The sequence below is a fragment of the Pithys albifrons genome, chromosome 12 (genome assembly GCF_047495875.1).
Source record: "Pithys albifrons albifrons isolate INPA30051 chromosome 12, PitAlb_v1, whole genome shotgun sequence".
Classification (NCBI taxonomy): Eukaryota; Metazoa; Chordata; class Aves; order Passeriformes; family Thamnophilidae; genus Pithys; species Pithys albifrons.
In genome coordinates, this window is record NC_092469.1 from 18,870,015 (window position 1) to 18,890,329 (window position 20,315).

A 20,315-nucleotide genomic window follows, 5' to 3' on the forward strand; every position below is an offset into this window, starting at 1 on the left:
TGAAAGCCCTCCTGGTTTGCCCTGACTTGTCTTCCTCCTCATCAGCTGGTGAAGAGCTCGGGATTTTCCTGCCTGTGGATCACTCCTGGCAATGCTTTACCACTCCATCCAGGAAGGAGCTTCCTGCCCAGGGCTCCAGCTGTAGGTAGGAGTGTTCTGCCCTGTGGCTTTTAAGTTGGTCCTGCTCTCAACAAAGCTGGGTGCTGATGAGGGATGGATGATCAATATTAATTTTATATCACTACTGCAATCCTGATGCTCAGAAAGTTAATTGATGCTTTGTCAGTTCTTTTGGATATCCAAATGTATAATTATTTTTCATAGATAAGCACATTTTTATAAGTTTTTCCTGACCTTGAGACACTGTTCTTGATTTTGGTGATGTTCCACCAACTCTGAAACGTTTTGTGTCCGAAGCTCACTTGGATTTTGGCCAGTTGCAGGGAAAACCTCAGCTCCTGCCTGCTCCCTGGGCACTGTGCCCTGAAGCTGGGGCTGCTCAAGGGCTGTGCTCCCAGGGTTTCCCAACGATGGGAATTGCCCTGGAGCCACACTGGTGAGACACTGGTTCTGCTTTGATTTTGAAATGACTGCTCTGTGCTGGTTATTATTCACGTCCTGTTCCTGCACCCTGGTTGAAATAGTTGTACTGCAGAAATCCTATTTTTGATTACTCTTGTGGCTGTGTTGGGTATTTATTTACCTGTGCATTGTGAAAAGGTGCATTTCTGACAGTGCAGGTTTACCTGAATAGTCCAGATAAAACTACAGGTAATCAGTAATTAATATATCACTTGATAGGGGTTACAAGTGTTATTAATTAAAGATACAGCAATGAGTCATTGCCAGTTTGAAATCAAGTGTTGAAATCCTTTCTTAGGATGACTTGGAAGTAAGTGTTCATTCAGATGGTAGGAATGTTTAGGTTTTTCACTGAGGATATTACAAATGCACTTGTTGGTAAAATGCAACTTCTGCAGTGTATTACTCAAAGGGAAATAAAACCCCAAAACTGTGTGACAACAGTGATGTGCACACACAGACACAATTTTTCTCTATGAAGCTACTCCCCTTGTTGCAAAACAAGGGGTTTGCAGCCTTTTGATCATTGCTTTGTCTGTGTGTGATTATGTAGAAGAAAACCCCAACCCCCCCCGCAACACACCGTAAATCCGGTGGTTGTTTACTGATGTTTAACCAGGTTTTAAGCAATCTGTTTTGTTTTGTTTTGTTTTTTAAATGCACATTAAGATCTAAAGTTGTCAAAACTGGAAACTTTGGGCGTGCATCAGCTGATGAAACATTTTAGGGAATGTACTTTATTGTGAGAAGGTGGGGAAGAAGCTGCAGGTGAACCCATGAGGTTAGTCCAGGTTGCCCCAAAACCAGAGAGCAACGAGAAAGGATAAACAGGAGTCACAGTGCCAGGTATTTGTTGTGTTTAGGAGTGAATCTATAAATGCCTGATGTGATTTTGGGTCTTCACACTGTTAATTGATCTGCTGGAACAACCTCTGGATTGCCACACTTCTGTATGGCCAAGGGAGTGGGGCATCTTCACCCCATCCTGGTGGAGGGCAGATGGATGTGGCAGGGGTTTCTTGGCACCTCTGCCCACTGCATCACCCTCGGGCAGGAGGAGAAATGTAAACAGGCAGCAAAGCAGGGCATGGTTTCCCCAACCTTGAGCATGGCATGCCCAGTGCTCACTGTGCTCTCCTTGTACATGGCACAGAGAAGTTCCTGCAGGTTTCACCCTGGCATTGCCCTTGTGCTCCCCCTGCTCTGGAGCAGGAGTCAAACCCAGACAACAGCAGGAGTTACCCTGTGGGTTTGAGCCTCTCCCCCTGCTCTCTGCCCTGCCCAGCTCAGCTGCCCTTGGTGCCTGTTCGAATAGGAAGGGAGGGGGAATGAATTGAAGCTGAAGATCAAGACATGCTGTCTGCCTGGGCAATTAGGAGGGCATAGGGAAATCTGTGTCTCTTCCCATTCATTGGCCAGTCCATTAAAAGCCTCTCTCCTAATATATACTTATATATGCAGCCTGCTTTATGTGGCTTTTACCACATATGAAATGGAGACGTTATAATTAAGGCAGTAATAATGGGGAATGATTAAAAGTAACTGCTGATTGTTTTGGCTTTAGTTGAACATATGACCCCAAATTGCTGACTCGAGACAAAATGAGGTGGATAAAAAGCCTCTTTCCAGGCTGTGCTTATCCCTAAGCACAGCCATACCTTGTACAGTGAAACCATCCCGGTATATATTCAAAAATAAACTAAAAAATCAAATCTTTGTAGAGCAGTTGGGTTGATGCAGCAGTCAGACAGCCCAAACCATCCTACGGGGATTCATTTCCCAGAGGAACATTTGTGGAGATTACAAAATACCGAATTTCTCTGAGGTCTGGAAATTATTTGTACATCAGCATGTGAGATGTAGAATGAGTTAATTCAGCTTTATGGTAATTGGGGTGAACAGCACCTTCTGAGGGCTGTGAGTCAGGGCAGGGCAGCTGTGTGGCTTTGGGGTGGCAGCCTGTGTGGGGGCACAAGGTTCACTGTGCTGGCCCTCGTTAGTTGGGGAAATTGGGAACTGGGGGGGCTGCAGCATCTTTCAGCTGATTAAATAAGCCTTCAGGAAACACAGCAAAGTCACTGATCCAGAGGGAATCAGATGAGCAAGTGAGCAAAAAAGGATACAGTGATTTTACAGTAAAGCAGTTCAGAACCTTCTGTCAGCCCAGTTCTGGGTGGTCTTTGCCCGTGTTGGTGGCAAAGCCTGAGCTTTTTTGGGAGCAAACTGTGCCCAGATTGCACTGAATTGCTCCTGGCAGGGTAGAAGTGCCAGGTCCAACTGCTGGCCCATGTGTTGTCAGTTCACATACACAGTTTGTTTGGAAGTAAATAGAAACTCTTTGTAAATACAGCTGAGAGTGTGGCCGGTGGGTGTTGTGGCTGGGCCAGGACTGGCACTGACTGGTGAGGACTGGCCCTGTCTGTGTAAAACGGAGCAGAAGATACACCCAGAGTGCTGGGAATCTGCAACTTCTTGAACAATTCTCAGGAAAATGGTGTAAGAGGGAAAATGAGATGAGCAGTTATGCCTTGGAGCTGATGCAGAGGGTTCTGTGCAGTTGTGCTCCCTCAGCTGTGCCAGTCTTTGAGCGAGTTTGATAAATGCCCTCCTGCTTTCCGAGCACTGCTGGGTCTAAACAACCCCCTGGGAATGTCTCGTAAACTCCCTTCTGGTAAACAGTAAATAAAAATGGTTGGTGTTTTGCCTGAAGAAATAAATATTGACTGGCTAGAAGAATGGAAGGATTTTTTATTCCCTGAGAACTTTGGAGAGAGGACTGGGCGGTGGATTTGGGAAAAAAAAATCATGTCAGCTTTGCTTGGACGTACCAGGAGAGCCTGATGTTGCCCTGCTGGGTTGTCACTGGTGCCACCTCCGCAGAGGGGACACCCTGGGGATGTGCTGCCCGTGGGGATCCCACGGGATTGCCGTGCTGGTGGAGCTGCTGCCGCAGAGGTGCCGTCACATCCCCGTGTTGTTACTCATCACACTGGGTTGTTTTTTCCTTTGTTTACTTCAAAAAGGAAGGAACTTTCAGCTTGTCTTTTGCTCAATCGTTTCCTTTCACGGTGAGTAAAAGCCTGAAGTGGGCACGGGGCTGGATGTCAGAGCCGGAGCTGTTGGGACATCAGCAGTGCAGGAGCACAGGGGAGTCCTGGGGGGGGTTTCACCAACTTTTATTTGCCTTATTCCCTGTAGCTCCCGACTGAGCCCTGGGGAATGTCAGCGCCGGGAGAGCTTTGGGAACAAACTGCAGAGCGGGGATAAATCTCCCGTTTCCCAGCAAACACCCAGCTCTGGGAAAAAGGGGGTTGGAGCTGGGAAATCCCCAATCCCTTGCTGTGGGGTTTCCCTGTGAGGAGCAGGAATGGCTGAGCTGGTAGAAGAGAGGAGCCAGCTGGCTTTAGTCCCTCCCAGGGAAAAAAAAACCCCTTTCCTTGGATTCCCCCTCCCTCGGCACCAGAGCCCCTCAGGGGCACTCCGGGAATCCACAGCACTGCGAGCTCTGCCTATGGGGAAAGCCCAGCGAGCCCTTTTATACCCTCTGGGGCTGCCCTCCTCTTCCTCCTCCTCCTCCTCCTCCTCCTCCTGTCCCCTCCCGGCGCTCCCGCCTTTGGGAGGATGGTCCTGCTTTGCTGAGCCCCAATGACTGACTCCAAACTGCTGCGATTCCACTCTCTGCTCCTCGCTCCTGCCTCCTTATCGTGGCTTTTTCTCCCCCCTCCTTTCTCCCCCCTCCTCTTTTTCCCCCCTCCTTCTTTTCGTTCTTCCTCCACGCCCGTTGCCAAACCCTGGATGATCCTGGCTTGTCCTCTTTGCCTGGAGAGCATAAATACCACTGGGGAGCTCTGTGAGACTGCACTTGGGTCGAGTTGCTGAGCTGAGACCGTGCACATCTCGCACCTCCCGAGGCTTCTTCCATCCTTTTCCCCTCCTCCTCGTTTAAATATTTCACATACATAATTTATTTTCCACAAGCAGGCTTGGAGAAGTTACAATTACCTGGAGACTTGGAAGTGCTCAGCAAGGTAAGTGTGGAGTTTGGTCCCTGCTTCTGAAATGTGGGTTGGGGGTTGTGTGCAAGAAATGACTCTTTTAAGAAGGCACAATTTTAGTAACTTCTCCAAAAAGTTGCTTGGATGGTAAAAAAGAACACAATGATGTCTGAGCTTCCCTTAAATTTGCTCTGCAGAGGTTAATGTAAGATTAATGCTCATTAATCTTGAATGAATGGGAGGAGTTTGCAAGTACAGGAGTGGATTTCTGTGCAAAGAGAACTTATCCAAGGGGTGCTGTAGCAGCCTCTGAGAGCTGATACCTGTGGGCACACTGGGATGAGCTCCAGACTTTGTGCAACTCTGCTGCAAAGTCCTGTGTCAAAGGAATTTCAGTGTCACCACATGTGGTGTCTGTTACCAGTGGGTTTTCCGTGTGGTTTTATGTAGAAACTCACCCACTTGGGTTCTGTGGGAGTGGATTGTAGTGGAAGATCCAGATGTTTTGGTTCTGTGGGAGTGGATTGTAGTGGAAGATCCAGATGTTTTGGCTCTTGACCTTGAGGATGCTGAATCTGTGGTGTGTTCAGGGCAGTGTGTGCAGTTGTCTTGTGTCAAGGAACTCGTGATGCTGCTTTTCTTTGGAAGCCAACACAATTCTTTGAGGCTTGAAGTGTGTGCATCCCAAACAGATGACCTGGAATTTAGTGCATTATCTTGTGGCTTTATTACTGGATTTCTTTGCACAGTTTAGAAGCTGATCCCAGGCTAACTCAGTTTAGGAGCTGATCCCAGACTAACTCAGTTTAGAAGCTGATCCCAGGCTAACTCAGTTTAGGAGCTGATCCCAGACTAACTCAGTTTAGAAGCAGATCCCAGGCTAACTCAGTTTAGAAGCTGATCCCAGGCTAACTCAGTTTAGAAGCAGATCCCAGGCTAACTCAGTTTAGAAGCTGATCCCAGGCTAACTCAGTTTAGAAGCTGATCCCAGGCTAACTCAGTTTAGAAGCTGATCCCAGGCTAACTCTACTTTGCTGTTCTCTGTTATCCTGACCTAACTTTTGCCTTTTCCTATCCTGCCAGCTTGTGCCATGTGTAGCTCCACAGGTCCTGGGGTGCTTTAGCTGCTTTTGATGCCCCATAACCCAAGAGTAGCCACCCACTCGTGTCCTTTACCAGGGAGGCAGCCAAAGCTCAGTATCCATGAGGAATAAGGTGACATGAGGACATGCTGAAGAGCAGGAGTCAGCCTGCATGTGGCTTTAGCAGCCTCACATGCCAGGCTTCAGATGCAACCAGCTCTCCTGCTTTCCCTGCAAAGCAGACACCATCCATTAGCTGGGGAAATAGCTTTCTAAAAATAATCTTTTCCAAAGTCCAGTGCTGTTCTTTTAACTCCCTCAGACCCCAGAAGAAGGCCTCCCCTCTGTCTCCACTTTGGACAGGCTTTGCAGCATATTAAGGAGTGTGTTTCTGCTGACTCAGTCCTTTCTGATGGCTCCCAGATGTTTACCTGGCACCAGTCTCGAGGGCCTGGTGTGTTTAAAGGGAGCTTGTGCTAATGCTCCTCTTGAACCCTTGAAATCAACAGCAGAGCCTTCCTCAGCTGACTGTCAGCTGATAATTCGCTGTGAATAACATCTCATTCCAACTCAATGGCAGCATTTCCAACCCTCCTGGATGAGGAGCTCCTGATGGAGCCCTGAGGCATCACCCCAGCTCTGCAGAGCTGTGACAAGTGACCCAGTGTTTCTTTGCACCTGGGCATGAGGATGTTGGGAGGCAGATGGATGGACATCTGAAATCAGTGAGAGCTCTCTGAAATATGAGCATCTTTCTGCTGCTTTCAATTAATTGGCCAGGGAGCTCTTTGCACCCTGTCCCTCTCTGATCCCTTTATCCTCCCTTTGGATGCTCAGCACTCCCCACCTCGAGCCAAAGCAGAGGAAGGGACCTGCCCACCTTAAGTGAAAGAGAAGAGAAAACCGAAGTGACCTAATTTTAGAGAGGTGCTGGTACCCCTCGCTGGCAAATGGGATGCAGGGAAGCCCATCCCGGGGAATAAAGCACCAACTGTTGCGAGGTTTGGGCTGGATCCCAAAACAAGGCGCGTTGCCGCGAGTGGGGCAGCTCCTCTGGCTCTCACATGCTCCAGCTGATTTCTTTCAATCTGCCCTTTCTGAAAGTTCAGTGTTTGCCTTAAATGGGTGGTGGATTCGGGCTGCTATTTAGCAAAGGGCACCCTGCCAGGCGAGGGGTGCCAGGGCGGGCTCTGAGCGCCGGCTGTTCCCGCCGGCTCAGCCTCCCGGCCGGGCTGCAGGCAGAGCTGCCTCTGCTAAATGGCCACATTGTGAACGGCCCGTGGCAGTGCAGCTATTTTTAAACTCTCAGGGAAGTGCCTCAAAGTAGGAATTGTTCCCTGAATTTGGGTCAGACCGTCTACAAGAGCAACAGCTCGTTTTGCCACCCCTGCCCCTCTGTAGCCGGGTTAGAAACTCGGGCTCCTGCTCGGGGGGGAAGTGAATGCCACAAACAGGGCTGAGAAGAGGATGAAGTTAAAGGAATATTTGTCCCAGTGCCACTGAACGTCCTGTCTTCAGGTGTGCCTGGAGCTGGGGACAAGGCACGTGTTTGGACTTGCTCTGCAGGGCAGGAAATGATGAGAAGCTCTCACCTAAACGGAGCAAATGACATCCTGCATTGTCCTACCCCGGCAGAGCTTAATGTGCTGCCTGGAGAGAGGCTGAGGGCAGCTGTTTTGCATCTGCCTTAATATTCTGTACAAGAAAGAAGCCTCATGCTGGGATTTGTGTCTTTTGTGTAGTCAGCCAACACATTTTCAGGGGTTCTCAATGGTCTCAGAGTTTTTTGGGGCGTTCCTGCTTGTCCAAGGCACCTCGTGCTTGTCACTGTCCTCCATGGATGAGCTGGGTCTGGGGAATGGGGGTCTGGGGCTTCGTGCTCGAGAGAGGCTTTTCCAGCTGGGAGCTGGATGGCTTTTCCCTGCCTTGGATGGTTTCCAACTCATCTGGTCTCAGCATGTCCAAATCCCGTGTCACTGGGATGAATCTCAAATGATTCCTGCTAATCTGGGGTTTGTTTCCTGCCGCTGTAGGAATGCTTTCAGCACTGCTGTCAAAAACAGAGCCTCACCTTGTGTTGTAGCCAGGGATGGGCGAGTTTTCTTCCAAGATTTAGCCCTAAGGAGGGAGATCCTGTGCTTGCTCTGCCTCCACGAGTGCTTCTTGCTCTGGTTGATCCTTCTCCAGTGGCTCCTGGATCCTGCTAAGGAGCAGTGGGTGCTGCAGAGCCCTGCAGAGCTCAAACTGCCTTCCCTGAACAGCTCCTGATCAAAATAGGACCAGCCAAGATGTGCAGGGATTGTTAGAGGGATAAATTGGAGCAGGGGCGAGGAAGAGTTTGGGAGTGGCAGGTGGAGCAAGGGAGAGGGATTAAACAAAGCTTTTTAACCCTGGCAATGACCAAACCAAGTTCATCCGTCAGAGCCCTGGGTGCCAACAGCGTTTCCGAGGGCATGGGAATGCCTGATCTGGCCAGGGGCAGGTGGGTGCTCTGTCTGCTCTCCCAGTGTGCCATAACTCCATCCCTGGCACTGCTCCTGCTGTGACTGTTATCCCACTGTGCCATAACTCCATCCCTGGCACTGCTCCTGCTGTGGCTGTTATCCCACTGTGCCATAACTCCATCCCTGGCACTGCTCCTGCTGTGGCTGTTATCCCACTGTGCCATAACTCCCACCCCTGGCACTGCTCCTGCTGTGGCTGTTATCCCAGTGTGCCATAACTCCATCCCTGGCACTGCTCCTGCTGTGGCTGCTCTCCCAGTGTGCCATAACTCCCACCCCTGGCACTGCTCCTGCTGTGGCTGCTCTCCCAGTGTGCCATAACTCCCACCCCTGGCACTGCTCCTGCTGTGGCTGTTATCCCAGTGTGCCATAACTCCATCCCTGGCACTGCTCCTGCTCTGGCTGTTATCCCAGTGTGCCATAACTCCCATCCCTGGCACTGCTCCTGCTGTGGCTGTTATCCCAGTGTGCCATAACTCCATCCCTGGCACTGCTCCTGCCCTCTCTGCTCTCCCACTGTGCCATAACTCCCACCCCTGGCACTGCTCCTGCTGTGGCTGCTCTCCCAGTGTGCCATAACTCCCACCCCTGGCACTGCTCCTGCTGTGGCTGCTCTCCCAGTGTGCCATAACTCCCACCCCTGGCACTGCTCCTGCTGTGGCTGCTCTCCCAGTGTGCCATAACTCCATCCCTGGCACTGCTCCTGCTGTGGCTGCTCTCCCAGTGTGCCATAACTCCCACCCCTGGCACTGCTCCTACTGTGGCTGTTATCCCAGTGTGCCATAACTCCCACCCCTGGCACTGCTCCTGCTGTGGCTGTTATCCCAGTGTGCCATAACTCCCACCCCTGGCACTGCTCCTGCTGTGGCTGTTATCCCAGTGTGCCATAATTCCCACCCCTGGCACTGCTCCCATCCACGTCACTGGGGCCCCCCCTGAGCGTCACTGCCGTCAGGGCTTGGGCTTGTTTGGTGTCCCAGTGACATTTCCCATAAACAGCTGCTCTCCCATCCCTGGCAGCTGCTCTGCTGGAGCCCATGGATGGAGCTGGGCTTCTGGAACAGTTCTTGCTACTGCCTGACCTCTGCTTGTTGGGAATTTTACTTTCCATTTTATTCATATCCATTCTCTGCTTTAGCAACTGCTCTTGGTGGGAATAACTTCCAATGTCTCTCCCCCTCCTGCCTGTGAAGGGATGGAGCTGGGACTATCCCTCTGGGCATTCTGGGGTGGCACCTCCACCAAAGATGCCAATGGTGCAGGAGGCATCCTCTGCCACGCCTGGGCAGTGCTCAATGCCCACACACCAGTGGTGTAGTAAAACCCAGTCCCCATCACTCCTGGTGTTGTTCAGGTCTTCTTGTCACTGGGATGAACGGTAATTGTAGGCACCACTCTGTTCCAAGCACAAATGTGACCTCATTGCTGGGGGTCACATGCACTGAGAGCCTCTCTGGCACTGCTCTGACTGCCCATTTCTCCTCTGGCACTGCTCTGACTGCCCATTTCTCCTCTGGCACTGCTCTGACTACCTGTTTCTCCCCACATTCCAGGCCTGCGTTGAGCCACAGGAGTCCCAGGAGGAAACTTCACCCTCATCTTCATCTCTGCTTCTGCTGGCTGTAGAGGAGGAGTCATGAGTGCTGCCCTGCCTGGGATGGTTCCTCTGGGATGTGTGCTGCTCCTGACAGTGGCAGCTGAATGCTTTATCTTGCCCAACTCGAGTCACCTGGAGAGCATCCTGAGCAAATATCAGGATGGGGAACCTCACTCCAGATCTAAGAGAGCCATTTTATTCTCAGACAGACAGGAGATACTGATGCTCCACAATAAGCTGAGAGGTCAAGTGTACCCAGTGGCCTCTAATATGGAATATATGGTGAGTCTGGTGCCTGATACTTCACTTTATTACTACTTTTTTTTAACTGTATTTTAATTTTCCTTGTGCTGCGAGAGATGTAGCAAATTTCCTCTGAAGTAAGTTTTTCTCAAGAGGTTTCCTGAAGCAGTTTCCTTCCAGAGTGAATGATGTCTTAGATCACTGGACTGTTTTGGTTGGAAAGGGCTGGAAACAGGTCATTGAGTCCATCCACTGCACTGTTTCAGGACCAGTTCCATTATTCATAAAGGAGCATCTGGCCCAGCCCTGGATGCATCTCCAGTGATGGCAATTCCACAGCCTTCCTCAGCAGGTTCTTCCATTACCTTAATGTCATAAAAGCATCAATTTTTCCCTACTGTTTAACCCATGTTCTCCCTGTGAAAGCTTTCAGGCTGTTTTGGGGCACCACAGTCTGCTCAGAGGATCTCCTGATGGTCTTTGGGTTGGCATTGGCTGCCACCCATCACTGGAGGTGGCACTGCCCTCTTGTCATACACTGATCACCAGAGCTTACCAATGGGAGCCAAACATCCATGATGCTGCTGGGAATGTGCACAGGAGGATAAAGAAACAGGGCACGAGGGATGTGGCTCCACCTGCAAAGAATTTGAATCACTGGAAATAGCTGGAAAGACTTGAGGAGTTCATGGGTGGATGGGTCAGTGCTGTTGGCTTTTTGTAGTTCAGGAAACCAAAATAAAAGTTTGGTCAATGTATTCTCCCACTTCAGAGGGAGAACTTCAAGGTCTGAGGACGAAATATGCCTTTGCCATCAACAATTCCCATGAATAGCTTTTCTTCACCTGATGCCAGAGACCCCACTTGGAGCTATTTTTGCCATGCCATCAAAATATTACAGGGCCACAAAGTGATGTGGGCAAATAATTATTTTTTTCGTGTGCCTTTTCCCAGTGTGCAAATATAGTTCTGACTGAAACAGTCTGACTTCAGCTGTGCACCTCTGCTGACGGGATCCAGTGACTAATGATTTGTTAAGACCATTTTTAAAAGGGTAAAAGCAAAGTACACTTGAATGTCACATAAAATTGTTTGCCAGCTCTGCTGGAACGAGGGCTGCAAATGGAAAATCCTGCCTTTTGGGGACTGTAGGGAGAAGGAAAAGAGAAGGGAGGGCAGAGGGCAGTGAGGAGGGAGAGCTGTCCGTGGGCAGAGCTCACCCCGCTGCTGCTCTGAATGGTTTTGTCACAGGAATCTCGTGCCTTTCGAAGAACCAGCCGTTGTGTCCCTTCCTCAGCAGCTCCCACGTTATCCTGCAGGGAAGCACTGCCAGGAGAGGCAACTTGAGTGCCTTCCAGAGGGTAAACAGAGGGCCTGAGCGAGGCCAGTGTGTTTGGGTTGGCGCTGGGCACGGCCTCTGCCCCGCTGCTGTTGGCACTGCCCTGTTTGCCTTTGCTCAGGCAGCTTTTCTAGTGGGTTTTCTGGCTGATTGAGGGCAAATGAAAGGGCCTTATGTGCTGGGAAGAAAGGAGCTGAGTATAAGATGGTGCTGCTTGGAAGGGCTATAATCAGCCTTTCATGTGCTCCTGTTTACTCAGGATGACTTGGAAATGCTGTGGATAAACTGAGTGGGGATTTCTCTTTAATCCTTTGTCCTGCAGAGGACATTTCTCATTTGGGCTCCTTTAAGAGGGTGGTCTGTCCTTAGTGCCATAGATAAACTTTTTCCCTTTAGTGCCTGTCTTGGGTTGAGCTGGCAAAATTCCAAGTGTCCAAGACAGAGAGAAAAGGTTCCTCCTGCCCCCAACTAGCCAAGAGAAAAAGAAGAAGAGGGAGAGAGGAAAAAACCCTCCAAACTAGGTTTATACTGAAAATAACTATACAGAAAAGAGGAAAGAGATAATTTGGGGAGAAGTAGGTAGAGCTTGTTCTTGCCCATCAACCTCCAAACACTGCCTTGTGAAAGCCCTTTCTCCCAGCTCCATATCTGGCATATTTAAGTGATCTAAAATGGCAATGGGAGCAAATGTATTCCAGGAAAGGGATGTATTTAACCACTGTAGGATGAGCTTCAGTTGGTGGACACTGTTAATAAGAAAGCAACACCACAGTGAGTCCTATGACTTATCTGGAGATGAAAAGAAATACATTCATATGGGATAAAGGTAAAGTGAACTGAAAAAAATGAAGAATGAGACAGTTTAGCTGCCGGGCTTGTGTAATTAATTGAAAGCTGGCACAGGTATTCAGTGTTAACAGAAAATGAGTGAGCAGTGCCCAACTTCCTGAGGAAGCTGGGCCAGCACAGAATTCCCCTAAACCCCTCCAACAATTCTGTGATCGACACTTGCACTGCATATTTGGAGTGTGGAACAGCAGTGGATGGTGCCAGGGCCAAAACAACCCCCCTGTTAACAGGCCCTGAGTGAAAAGAACAGGATGGACCAGAGTGAAAAGAACAGAATGGACCCAGAGTGAAAAGGACATCACGGATCCTCCTCAGGCATTGTGACCTTTCAGGATGGCTTAGTCAGATGGCTTTCAGCAGTGATGAAAGACAGAAGCTTTGCCTCTTGCAGAGGCCTCAGAGACAGCTGGATAAAGCAAAATTGTTCTCAGTGCAGATCGCTGGAAGGAAAATAGTTTGTTTTCGTGTGTAAGGTATTCATCCTTCCTCCTCCCCCTCAGCTGGGGGGGCTGACTTTCCCTGCCAGGATGGGATAGTGTTTCTGGGGGGGTTAGCAGAGCACACCCAGGGCTCTGCCAGGACATGCCAGTCCAGCAGTTTTCATGGCATTGTGAAAAGGAAGCTGCCAGTGTTGCAGAAGGTCCAAGCTGGGGAGGAGAATGAGTGAGTAACCTGATCACTGCAGCCCAGGGGGCTGGTGGGAGGTTTGCAAACTCCTCAGGCTGAGCAAGTACAACTCCTGTGGGATGTGTTGTTACTGAGTCTGAACCCACAATTTGCAGGGTAATGTGTGCATGCCATGCATATATTTTACATGCACAGTGTATGCTGTGCTTTGAAAGGTGGTTTGCAGGAGTAAAGAAGAGACTCCATGTGCTAAATCCCTTGGAATCACACGTATCCAAAGGATTCTCAGCCTCTGCTTGTGAAGGGAACTGAGCACAGGTTCATTGCCCCTCTGGCTTCAGCAACCTCCCTAGATCCTGCTTTAAATATTGGCAGAAAGAATTCTTGCAAATATAGCTGGGAAAGTCTGAAATCCCTTTTTTCTTCCCCCTTATGTTTATTGCTCTGAAATAATTCCAGCATCTTGACCACATCCATGTCTGAGAAGCAAGAGGCAAATAACTGCTCTGATTTAACTGGGCTGGCTTTGTAATGTGACCCCTGCAGAAAGGAGCTTCTCTGCTCCTTCCCACTTACCTGGTGAGCTGCTTTTGTCCGAGTGCATTTATTTTATCCGCAGGCACCACAGGGAGATGGAATGAGGGTGTTCACATTATTTTCCATGGGATGGCCTGTTGCTCACAAAGTCTCTTCATTAAATCAGGAGACCTAGAGCATCTCTGAGGCTGCTGTGCTGGAAAGCCTGAGGAGCTCTTGGAAGAGTTGCTGTGGCTTTTGTGTTGCTTTGGAAGGCGAGTTGTGGCCGGTCACTGTGAGTGCAGCAAGTGGGAGACCACAACAAGCTGCAACACTCTGCTTGGCTGGAGCTTTGGCAATGTGTGTGTGGTGGGTCCAAGCCCAGCACTTTCAAGGCTGAGACAGAAATTGGTTTTCTTGCCCATGTCAGAGCCGTGTCCGCAGGGGGGTTGCGGATTGACGTGGGTTTGCTCGGTCTCTGGTCAGCCCAAGCCAAGCTGATGAGCTCAGGGCAGCTCTGGGATATTGTTGGAATCCGGGTTGCTGAGCATGTTCAGTGATAAGCTGTTCTGGGAGGCCTGGGCTGTGAGCTCAGTGAGATGAGCTCATGTTTGCCTCACAGAGGTAGCAGAGACACTGCATTTTCCTCTCCTCTTATCCAGGGATGCACAGTCCCTCCCAATCCCAGCTAGAACTGCCCAAGACCGTGTCCTTTACTCACTCAGAATGAGCACTTGATGGTTTCTAAATGTGTTTGAGAGCCTGAATGCCCTCCAGCCCTTCCAACAGGCTCTGACAGGTCCTTTGATATGTTTGAAGTTCCTTTTCTTCTGGAGAAGACAGGACTTGGAAAGGGCAGCTTGTTGTGATGGTAAATGGCCAAAGAGGACAATCTTGTGCTGGCACGTGAACGGGCTGGAGACACGTTACAAGAGCTCTCTCCTCTCTGCTTTTATTTGTAGGAATGTGTGGTAATATTTTAATCCCAACGAATGATCCTCTGAGGGCTGTTGTGAATAGAGCAGCTGTCAGAGCTCACACAATGAATTCAGGGCAGTGGCTGCTGGGCCCAGCAAGTCTGGCCTTTAGAACAAATCCACTCCTGGGCAGTGAAGCCGCTTTCCTGTTTGCCTTTGTGTGGAGTTTGAGCTCTGCTTTGGCTTCCAGCTGGGTGATGTCCCATGAGCAGTGATCTCACACCAACGTCCTGGCCTCAGTGGGAACACAAATGGGATTTGTCACTTCCAGCCTCCTGCCTGTGGCAGTGAGAGGGAGATTAGTTTAACAGCCCTGGGACTTGGCCACCCCAATGCATTTGACTGCAGCCCTTGCTGGACTCTGCAGGTATTGAGGAAGGAGGTGGGACTGGGACACTCAGACCCACATTCCTTGCCTAAGAGCTTGGACCAAAAGTCTCCAGCTGTGTGGCAGTGGAGGGCAGGAATCCATCCACAGTTGGAATTCCCCTTGGTGGGAATGCCTGGAGATATCCTGATAGTAAGGACAATGGATGGAAAACCATCATCAACACAAGGACTGCGTGTTAGAACTTTTGCAGGTCTCAGAAAGAGGTGTCATGAAGAACTGCTGGGATCTCCCACCTTGACTTTGAATTCTTTTATTTTTTATTTTTTAACAAATTAGAAAAACAGCTGCCAAGACTATCCTGTGTTCTAGGATGGACAGACTAGCTGGGTTCTTGAGCTCTTCCCAGGTGTGATTGTGTGTTTTCTGCTGACCAGTGTAAAGCACCTCCTAAGAAGCACAGCATCAACCAGGGAAAATCACAGCCCCTTTGGTGCCCTGCACTTGAATGACAAGGAAACATCTTGAGAAATGTGATTTTAGGTTGGGGCACATCACTGAAATGTTCTGGCTCCACCAGGACAAGGACAGCCCAGACAACAGGAGTGAACTGTAATTTAGTCTTTCTCTAGTAACTGCTGTTGGTTTAGTTTCTTGATCTAATAAGTCTGAGATGAAAAATTGACCTTTTCTTTTCTCTCCCCACACCCTGAAGACCTGGGATGATGAGCTGGAGAGATCAGCCCATGCCTGGGCTCAGCAGTGCATCTGGGACCACGGGCCCAGTGACCTCATCAGGTCCATTGGGCAGAACTTGGCTGTTCACTGGGGCAGGTAAGAGTTGGGGGGCTCCAACTGATGGACTCCTGGAAAAGTTTGCTTTGATGCTTGACAGAGTGCTGGGGAAAGGGAAGAAAAGCTGAGGATCATTAATTGTGACACCTCCAGCCACCTTTAGCTGGCAGTTCCCAGCAAACCAGCCTTGATTTGGGCTCCTCCGTCCATGAGTAGCTCTGGGTAACCCATCTATAACCTGCTTAAGGTCACTCCTACTCCAAAGGAGAACTTCTCCAGAGGTCTTTTTGCTCCTAAATCTGCTCTTTCAGAGAGGGGTTCTGGCATCATGCAGAGAACCAGGTGAAAGCTGAAGTTTCTCAAGGGCCATGTCTGGATTCAGCTGCTGGTTATGAATTGAATTATCTCTTGCTGTATTTTCCATAAATATTTATCCACCTCCTAATTTCTCTTTACTGAAAACACTTTGCAGATATTGTTTTGTCCACCTTCCTGGGGTAAGTTTTTAAACTAGAGTTGTTAACCCAGTTAGGAAAGATGACATCAAGGCTTCCAAATGGATTTTCCTCTCCACCTTAAGGTGAATTTTTTTGTTGTTAAGCCCGTTGTAGGTTAAACCTGCTTTGCACAGCAAACATCTTGTACTGGCTCAGGAGCCCTGAGGGTTTTCCACCCATTTCCTGGGTGGAAATGCAGTTCTGATTGTTGTAAATCAGGCAGAACTCAGTGGAAAGCAATGGAAATTTGGTGGTGTGAAATGAGCCTGATAGAAAAGCTGGGCCCATTTTTGTTGGCAGAATGAACTAATGATTGGAAAATTGAGTGGTTAATGCATTGGAAACAAAGTCAAAAGATCTTGCTGTTCTTGGCTCTCCCCCAAGTGTTCAAGGTGGCTCGTGGAGGTAGATCCAATCTTGCTCCCTTTGCAGTCACTGAGAGGAAAGAGAAATCAGATTTATCTCAGCTTTGCCATAACTCGATTGCCTCAATTTCCTCTCCCGTAAAATGGGATTCGGAAAGTATTCGCCTCATGACATCAGGAGGTGGGTGTTTTGAAAATACTTCTAATGAATGATTCTTAATGAAAAGTTGGCTGGGAGAGAGAGCTGCAGTTGGCAATGATTTCATCTGCAGTTCTGGCAGTTTGCTCCCTGGGAGCTGTTGAAAGCAATAAAAAGCAGCGGCTTCGGTGCAGTTTGCAGAGCTCTGTTTGCTCACTGTGTGTCAAACACGTATGAGGTGGTTTGGACAGGGAGCTTTGACACTCTTGGGGCTCCTCAAACAGCACCAGGAGCATCAGCACTGCCACAGGCTGTGCTACCCAGGGCAGAGATTGCACAAAGCACAGGGGGGGCTTTGGTGCAGGGGAGGTGGCTGTGAAAGGTGGGATAGGGCTGGTGAAGAGTCTGGAGAACAAGCCCTGTGAGGAAAGGCTGAAGGAGCTGGGGGTGTTTGTCCTGGAGAAAAGGAGGCTCAGAGGTGACCTCAGGACTCTCTACAACCCCCTGAAAGGTTGAGGGGTTGGTCTCTTCTCCCAGGCAACCAGCAGGAGAATGAGGGCAGGGGCTTAAGCTCTGCCAGGGGAGGTTTAGGTTGGATATCAGGAAGAAATTCTTCATAGAGAGAGTGCTCAGACATTGGAATGGCCTGCAACCAACAGTAGGACAAGAGGGCACAGCTTGAGCTCTGCCAGGGGAGGTTTAGGTTGGATGTCAGGAAGAAATTCTTCATAGAGAGAGTGCTCAGGCATTGGAATGGCCTGCAACCAACAGTAGGACAAGAGGGCACAGCTTGAGCTCTGCCAGGGGAGGTTTAGGTTGGATACCAGGAAGAAATTCTTCATAGAGAGAGTGCTCAGGCACTGGAATGGCCTGCAACCAACAGTAGGACAAGAGGGCACAGCTTGAGCTCTGCCAGGGGAGGTTTAGGTTGGATGTCAGGAAGAAATTCTTCATAGAGAGAGTGCTCAGACATTGGAATGGCCTGCAACCAACAGTAGGACAAGAGGGCACAGCTTGAGCTCTGCCAGGGGAGGTTTAGGTTGGATACCAGGAAGAAATTCTTCATAGAGAGAGTGCTCAGGCACTGGAATGGCCTGCAACCAACAGTAGGACAAGAGGGCACAGCTTGAGCTCTGACAGGGGAGATTTAGGTTGGATACCAGGAAGAAATTCTTCATAGAGAGAGTGCTCAGGCATTGGAATGGTTGCCCAGAGAGGTGGTGGGTTCTCCATCCCTGGAGGTTTTTAAGACAAGACTGGATGTGGCACTTGGTGCCATGATCTGGTAATCACAGTGGGGTTGGATGGAGGGTTGGACTCCATGATCTTGGAGGTCTCTTCCAACCCTGCTGATTCAGTGATAGTGCTCCAGCTGCTCTTCACCAGCTCCTGGTGGGATGTGAGTGTGGAAAAGCCCCTTCACTTTCCAAGCTCTTGCAGTTTTAGCTCCAGGGTGCTCCCAGATTTAGCAAATTGCCTGGTGGTGAAATCAGCCCATGATGGCTTTTGGTGTGAGATGTTTGGCAAAGCCCAACTTCTGTTTACTTTCAAAACACAACTTTCTGCCAAACTAGGAGTTATTTTGTAGTTGTGTGGAAAGGTGGGGAGGGCATTTCAGGTCAGCAGCACTTGAGGATCATGTCAAACCTATAAATAATACAGAATTAAGTCAGGCTGTGAATCTGAGGCAGAAAATCATAGAAACACACAACAGTTTGGGTTGGAAGGGACCTAAAAGATCATCCAGTTCCAGTCACCTTGCCATGGGCAGGGACACCTTCCACTGTCCCAGGTTGCTCCAACCTGGCTTTGGACACTTCCAGGGATGGGGTAGCCACAGCTTCTCTGGGCAACCTGTGCCAGGGCCTGCCCACCCTCACAGGGAAGAATTTCTTCCCAGTATCTAATCCTAACCCATCATCTGTGACATTTTCAGTGAGATTTTTTTAATTTGATAACTTCCACCAGACTGTCATGATTTAAACTGCCTTTTTTCTCCTTCAGGTATCGATCTCCAGCTTTCCATGTCCAGTCTTGGTATGATGAAGTTAAAGATTACACATTCCCTCACCCTCATGAGTGCAACCCGTGGTGCCCAGACAGGTGTACAGGTGCCATGTGCACCCATTACACCCAGGTAAAGCACCCCAAGGGTTTTGTACCCAGACTCTCCACATCTCCCTGGTCCCATCTGTGCTTGGATGGGGGTGATTCCCTCACCTGCAATAACTTCCTTCTCCTTGCAGATAGTCTGGGCCACGACCAACAAGATTGGCTGTGCTGTGAACGTCTGCAAGCAGATGAATGTGTGGGGAGAGATCTGGGAGAATGCCGTCTACCTGGTGTGCAACTACTCCCCCAAGTAAGGCAGAGCAGCTGGGCTCTCTCCAGCCCTCCCCAAACTGGCAGCTTGCTCAGGATCTGGGGGAGAGATCTCAGGCAGTCTGGACTGCTGGTTGTGGCTTGAAATTTTCTCTCTAAGGGCTGGTTCAAAACTCCCGAGCACTGCCTGGAAAACTGAATGAGGAGCGTGGGCCAGGCTGGAGCTTTGATGTTCCTGCCATGGGAAGGGAAGGGAAGGAGGAGCAGGAGGTGGCCAGGATGGAGCTTCTTGCTCTCTGCTGTCAGAGGGTGGTGGTTAATGCCAAAAAAACCCTGAAATAACTGCGTCAGTGAAGATCTCCCCGGCTCGATGCTTTGCTTAAATTTCAAAATGAAAATTACATTTCTTTCCTGCTGCCTCCACCTGGCAATGGCTGTTAATGTTTTCTGGTTTAATGGCTAAGAAGAGAAACATTCCCCCACTCCAAGCCCTTGGCAATTTAAAACTTCAACCCGAAATGAAATGGGGAAATTTCTTTTGTACAAACGGAGTGGCTTGGGGAGCATCTGACTGCTGGGGATCAACCACAGTGCAGAAGAATGCAAAGGAAAAGGCTGTGTGGGTGCAGAGCTGGCATGGCCCAGGCACAGCTTTCCTGGGGGGTTGATAAGCCCCTCTCCCCACTCAGACACTGAGCATGTTGTGCTCGTGGTTTGGAGGGGTTTAACAACCCGCTCCTCGTGTGGGATCCCAGCATCTCTCCCACAGCAGGCTGGGTGACTTGCACATCATCCACTCAGGGCTGCTGGATGGAAAAATACTCTATTCCTGCAGTTTCTGCTTAATCTTTTCTCCCTGGCATCGGTGCACATTGTCCTCATCTGCCTTATAGGTGGAGACAGCTGAAAGAGCAATAACCCAGGAGCTCGTAGCCACGGGCTTAACTCCAGCATCTTCAGCCTCCTCAGCCCCCAAAGTCTGCAGGACAAAGTGCCAAAATGGGCTTTTATTTTGAGTAGCTTTTTGAGAAAAAATGCAGTAATCCATTGATTTATTTCTGTTTACATAAGATCTTGGTGTTTATACTGGAATATAATATCAAAGAGATGCTGAACACCGTTCATTGAAGTAGACCCCTACAAATCTCATTTTGGAGGTGAAATGAGCAAGAGCATTTTTTCCTACAAGGTTTTCCTGGGCTGGTTGTTTAGTCTTTGCTTAGTTGCTTTGGGCCAGAGGATGTTTCAGAGCTTGGGGGTCTGATGGGTGCACGTTGCTTGCAGGGGCAACTGGATTGGAGAAGCGCCGTACAAGACTGGCCGTCCCTGCTCCGAGTGCCCCCCGAGCTACGGAGGAGGCTGCCAGAACAACCTCTGCTACAGAGGTGGGTGCTGGGGGGCTTGGGACACCCTCTGGGATGGGGGAGGATGCTCAGCAAAGTTCCTAATTAGAACCAGCCCCAGCATTGTTCGCCTTTTAATTAATCCCCCTCTGCGTTTCGACATCGCGACATCGTCGGCCGGTGCCGAAACTGGAAATCCCTGAAGTGCTTCAGAT

The 20,315-nt window shown here is 49.6% G+C and overlaps 1 protein-coding gene across 1 annotated transcript in view; it reads left to right on the plus strand.

The window, feature by feature from the left end:
- The first annotated feature begins 4,341 nt into the window (after window positions 1-4,341).
- Window positions 4,342-20,315, plus strand: part of CRISPLD2 (cysteine rich secretory protein LCCL domain containing 2) — a 33,600-nt gene continuing 17,626 nt past the window's right edge. The window contains exons 1-6 of the mRNA XM_071567643.1: window positions 4,342-4,610; window positions 9,717-10,042; window positions 15,355-15,473; window positions 18,440-18,572; window positions 18,682-18,797; window positions 20,042-20,142. Coding sequence (XP_071423744.1) covers window positions 9,800-10,042; window positions 15,355-15,473; window positions 18,440-18,572; window positions 18,682-18,797; window positions 20,042-20,142 — 712 coding nt within the window. The 5' untranslated portion in view covers window positions 4,342-4,610; window positions 9,717-9,799. The remainder of the gene's footprint in view (window positions 4,611-9,716; window positions 10,043-15,354; window positions 15,474-18,439; window positions 18,573-18,681; window positions 18,798-20,041; window positions 20,143-20,315) is intronic.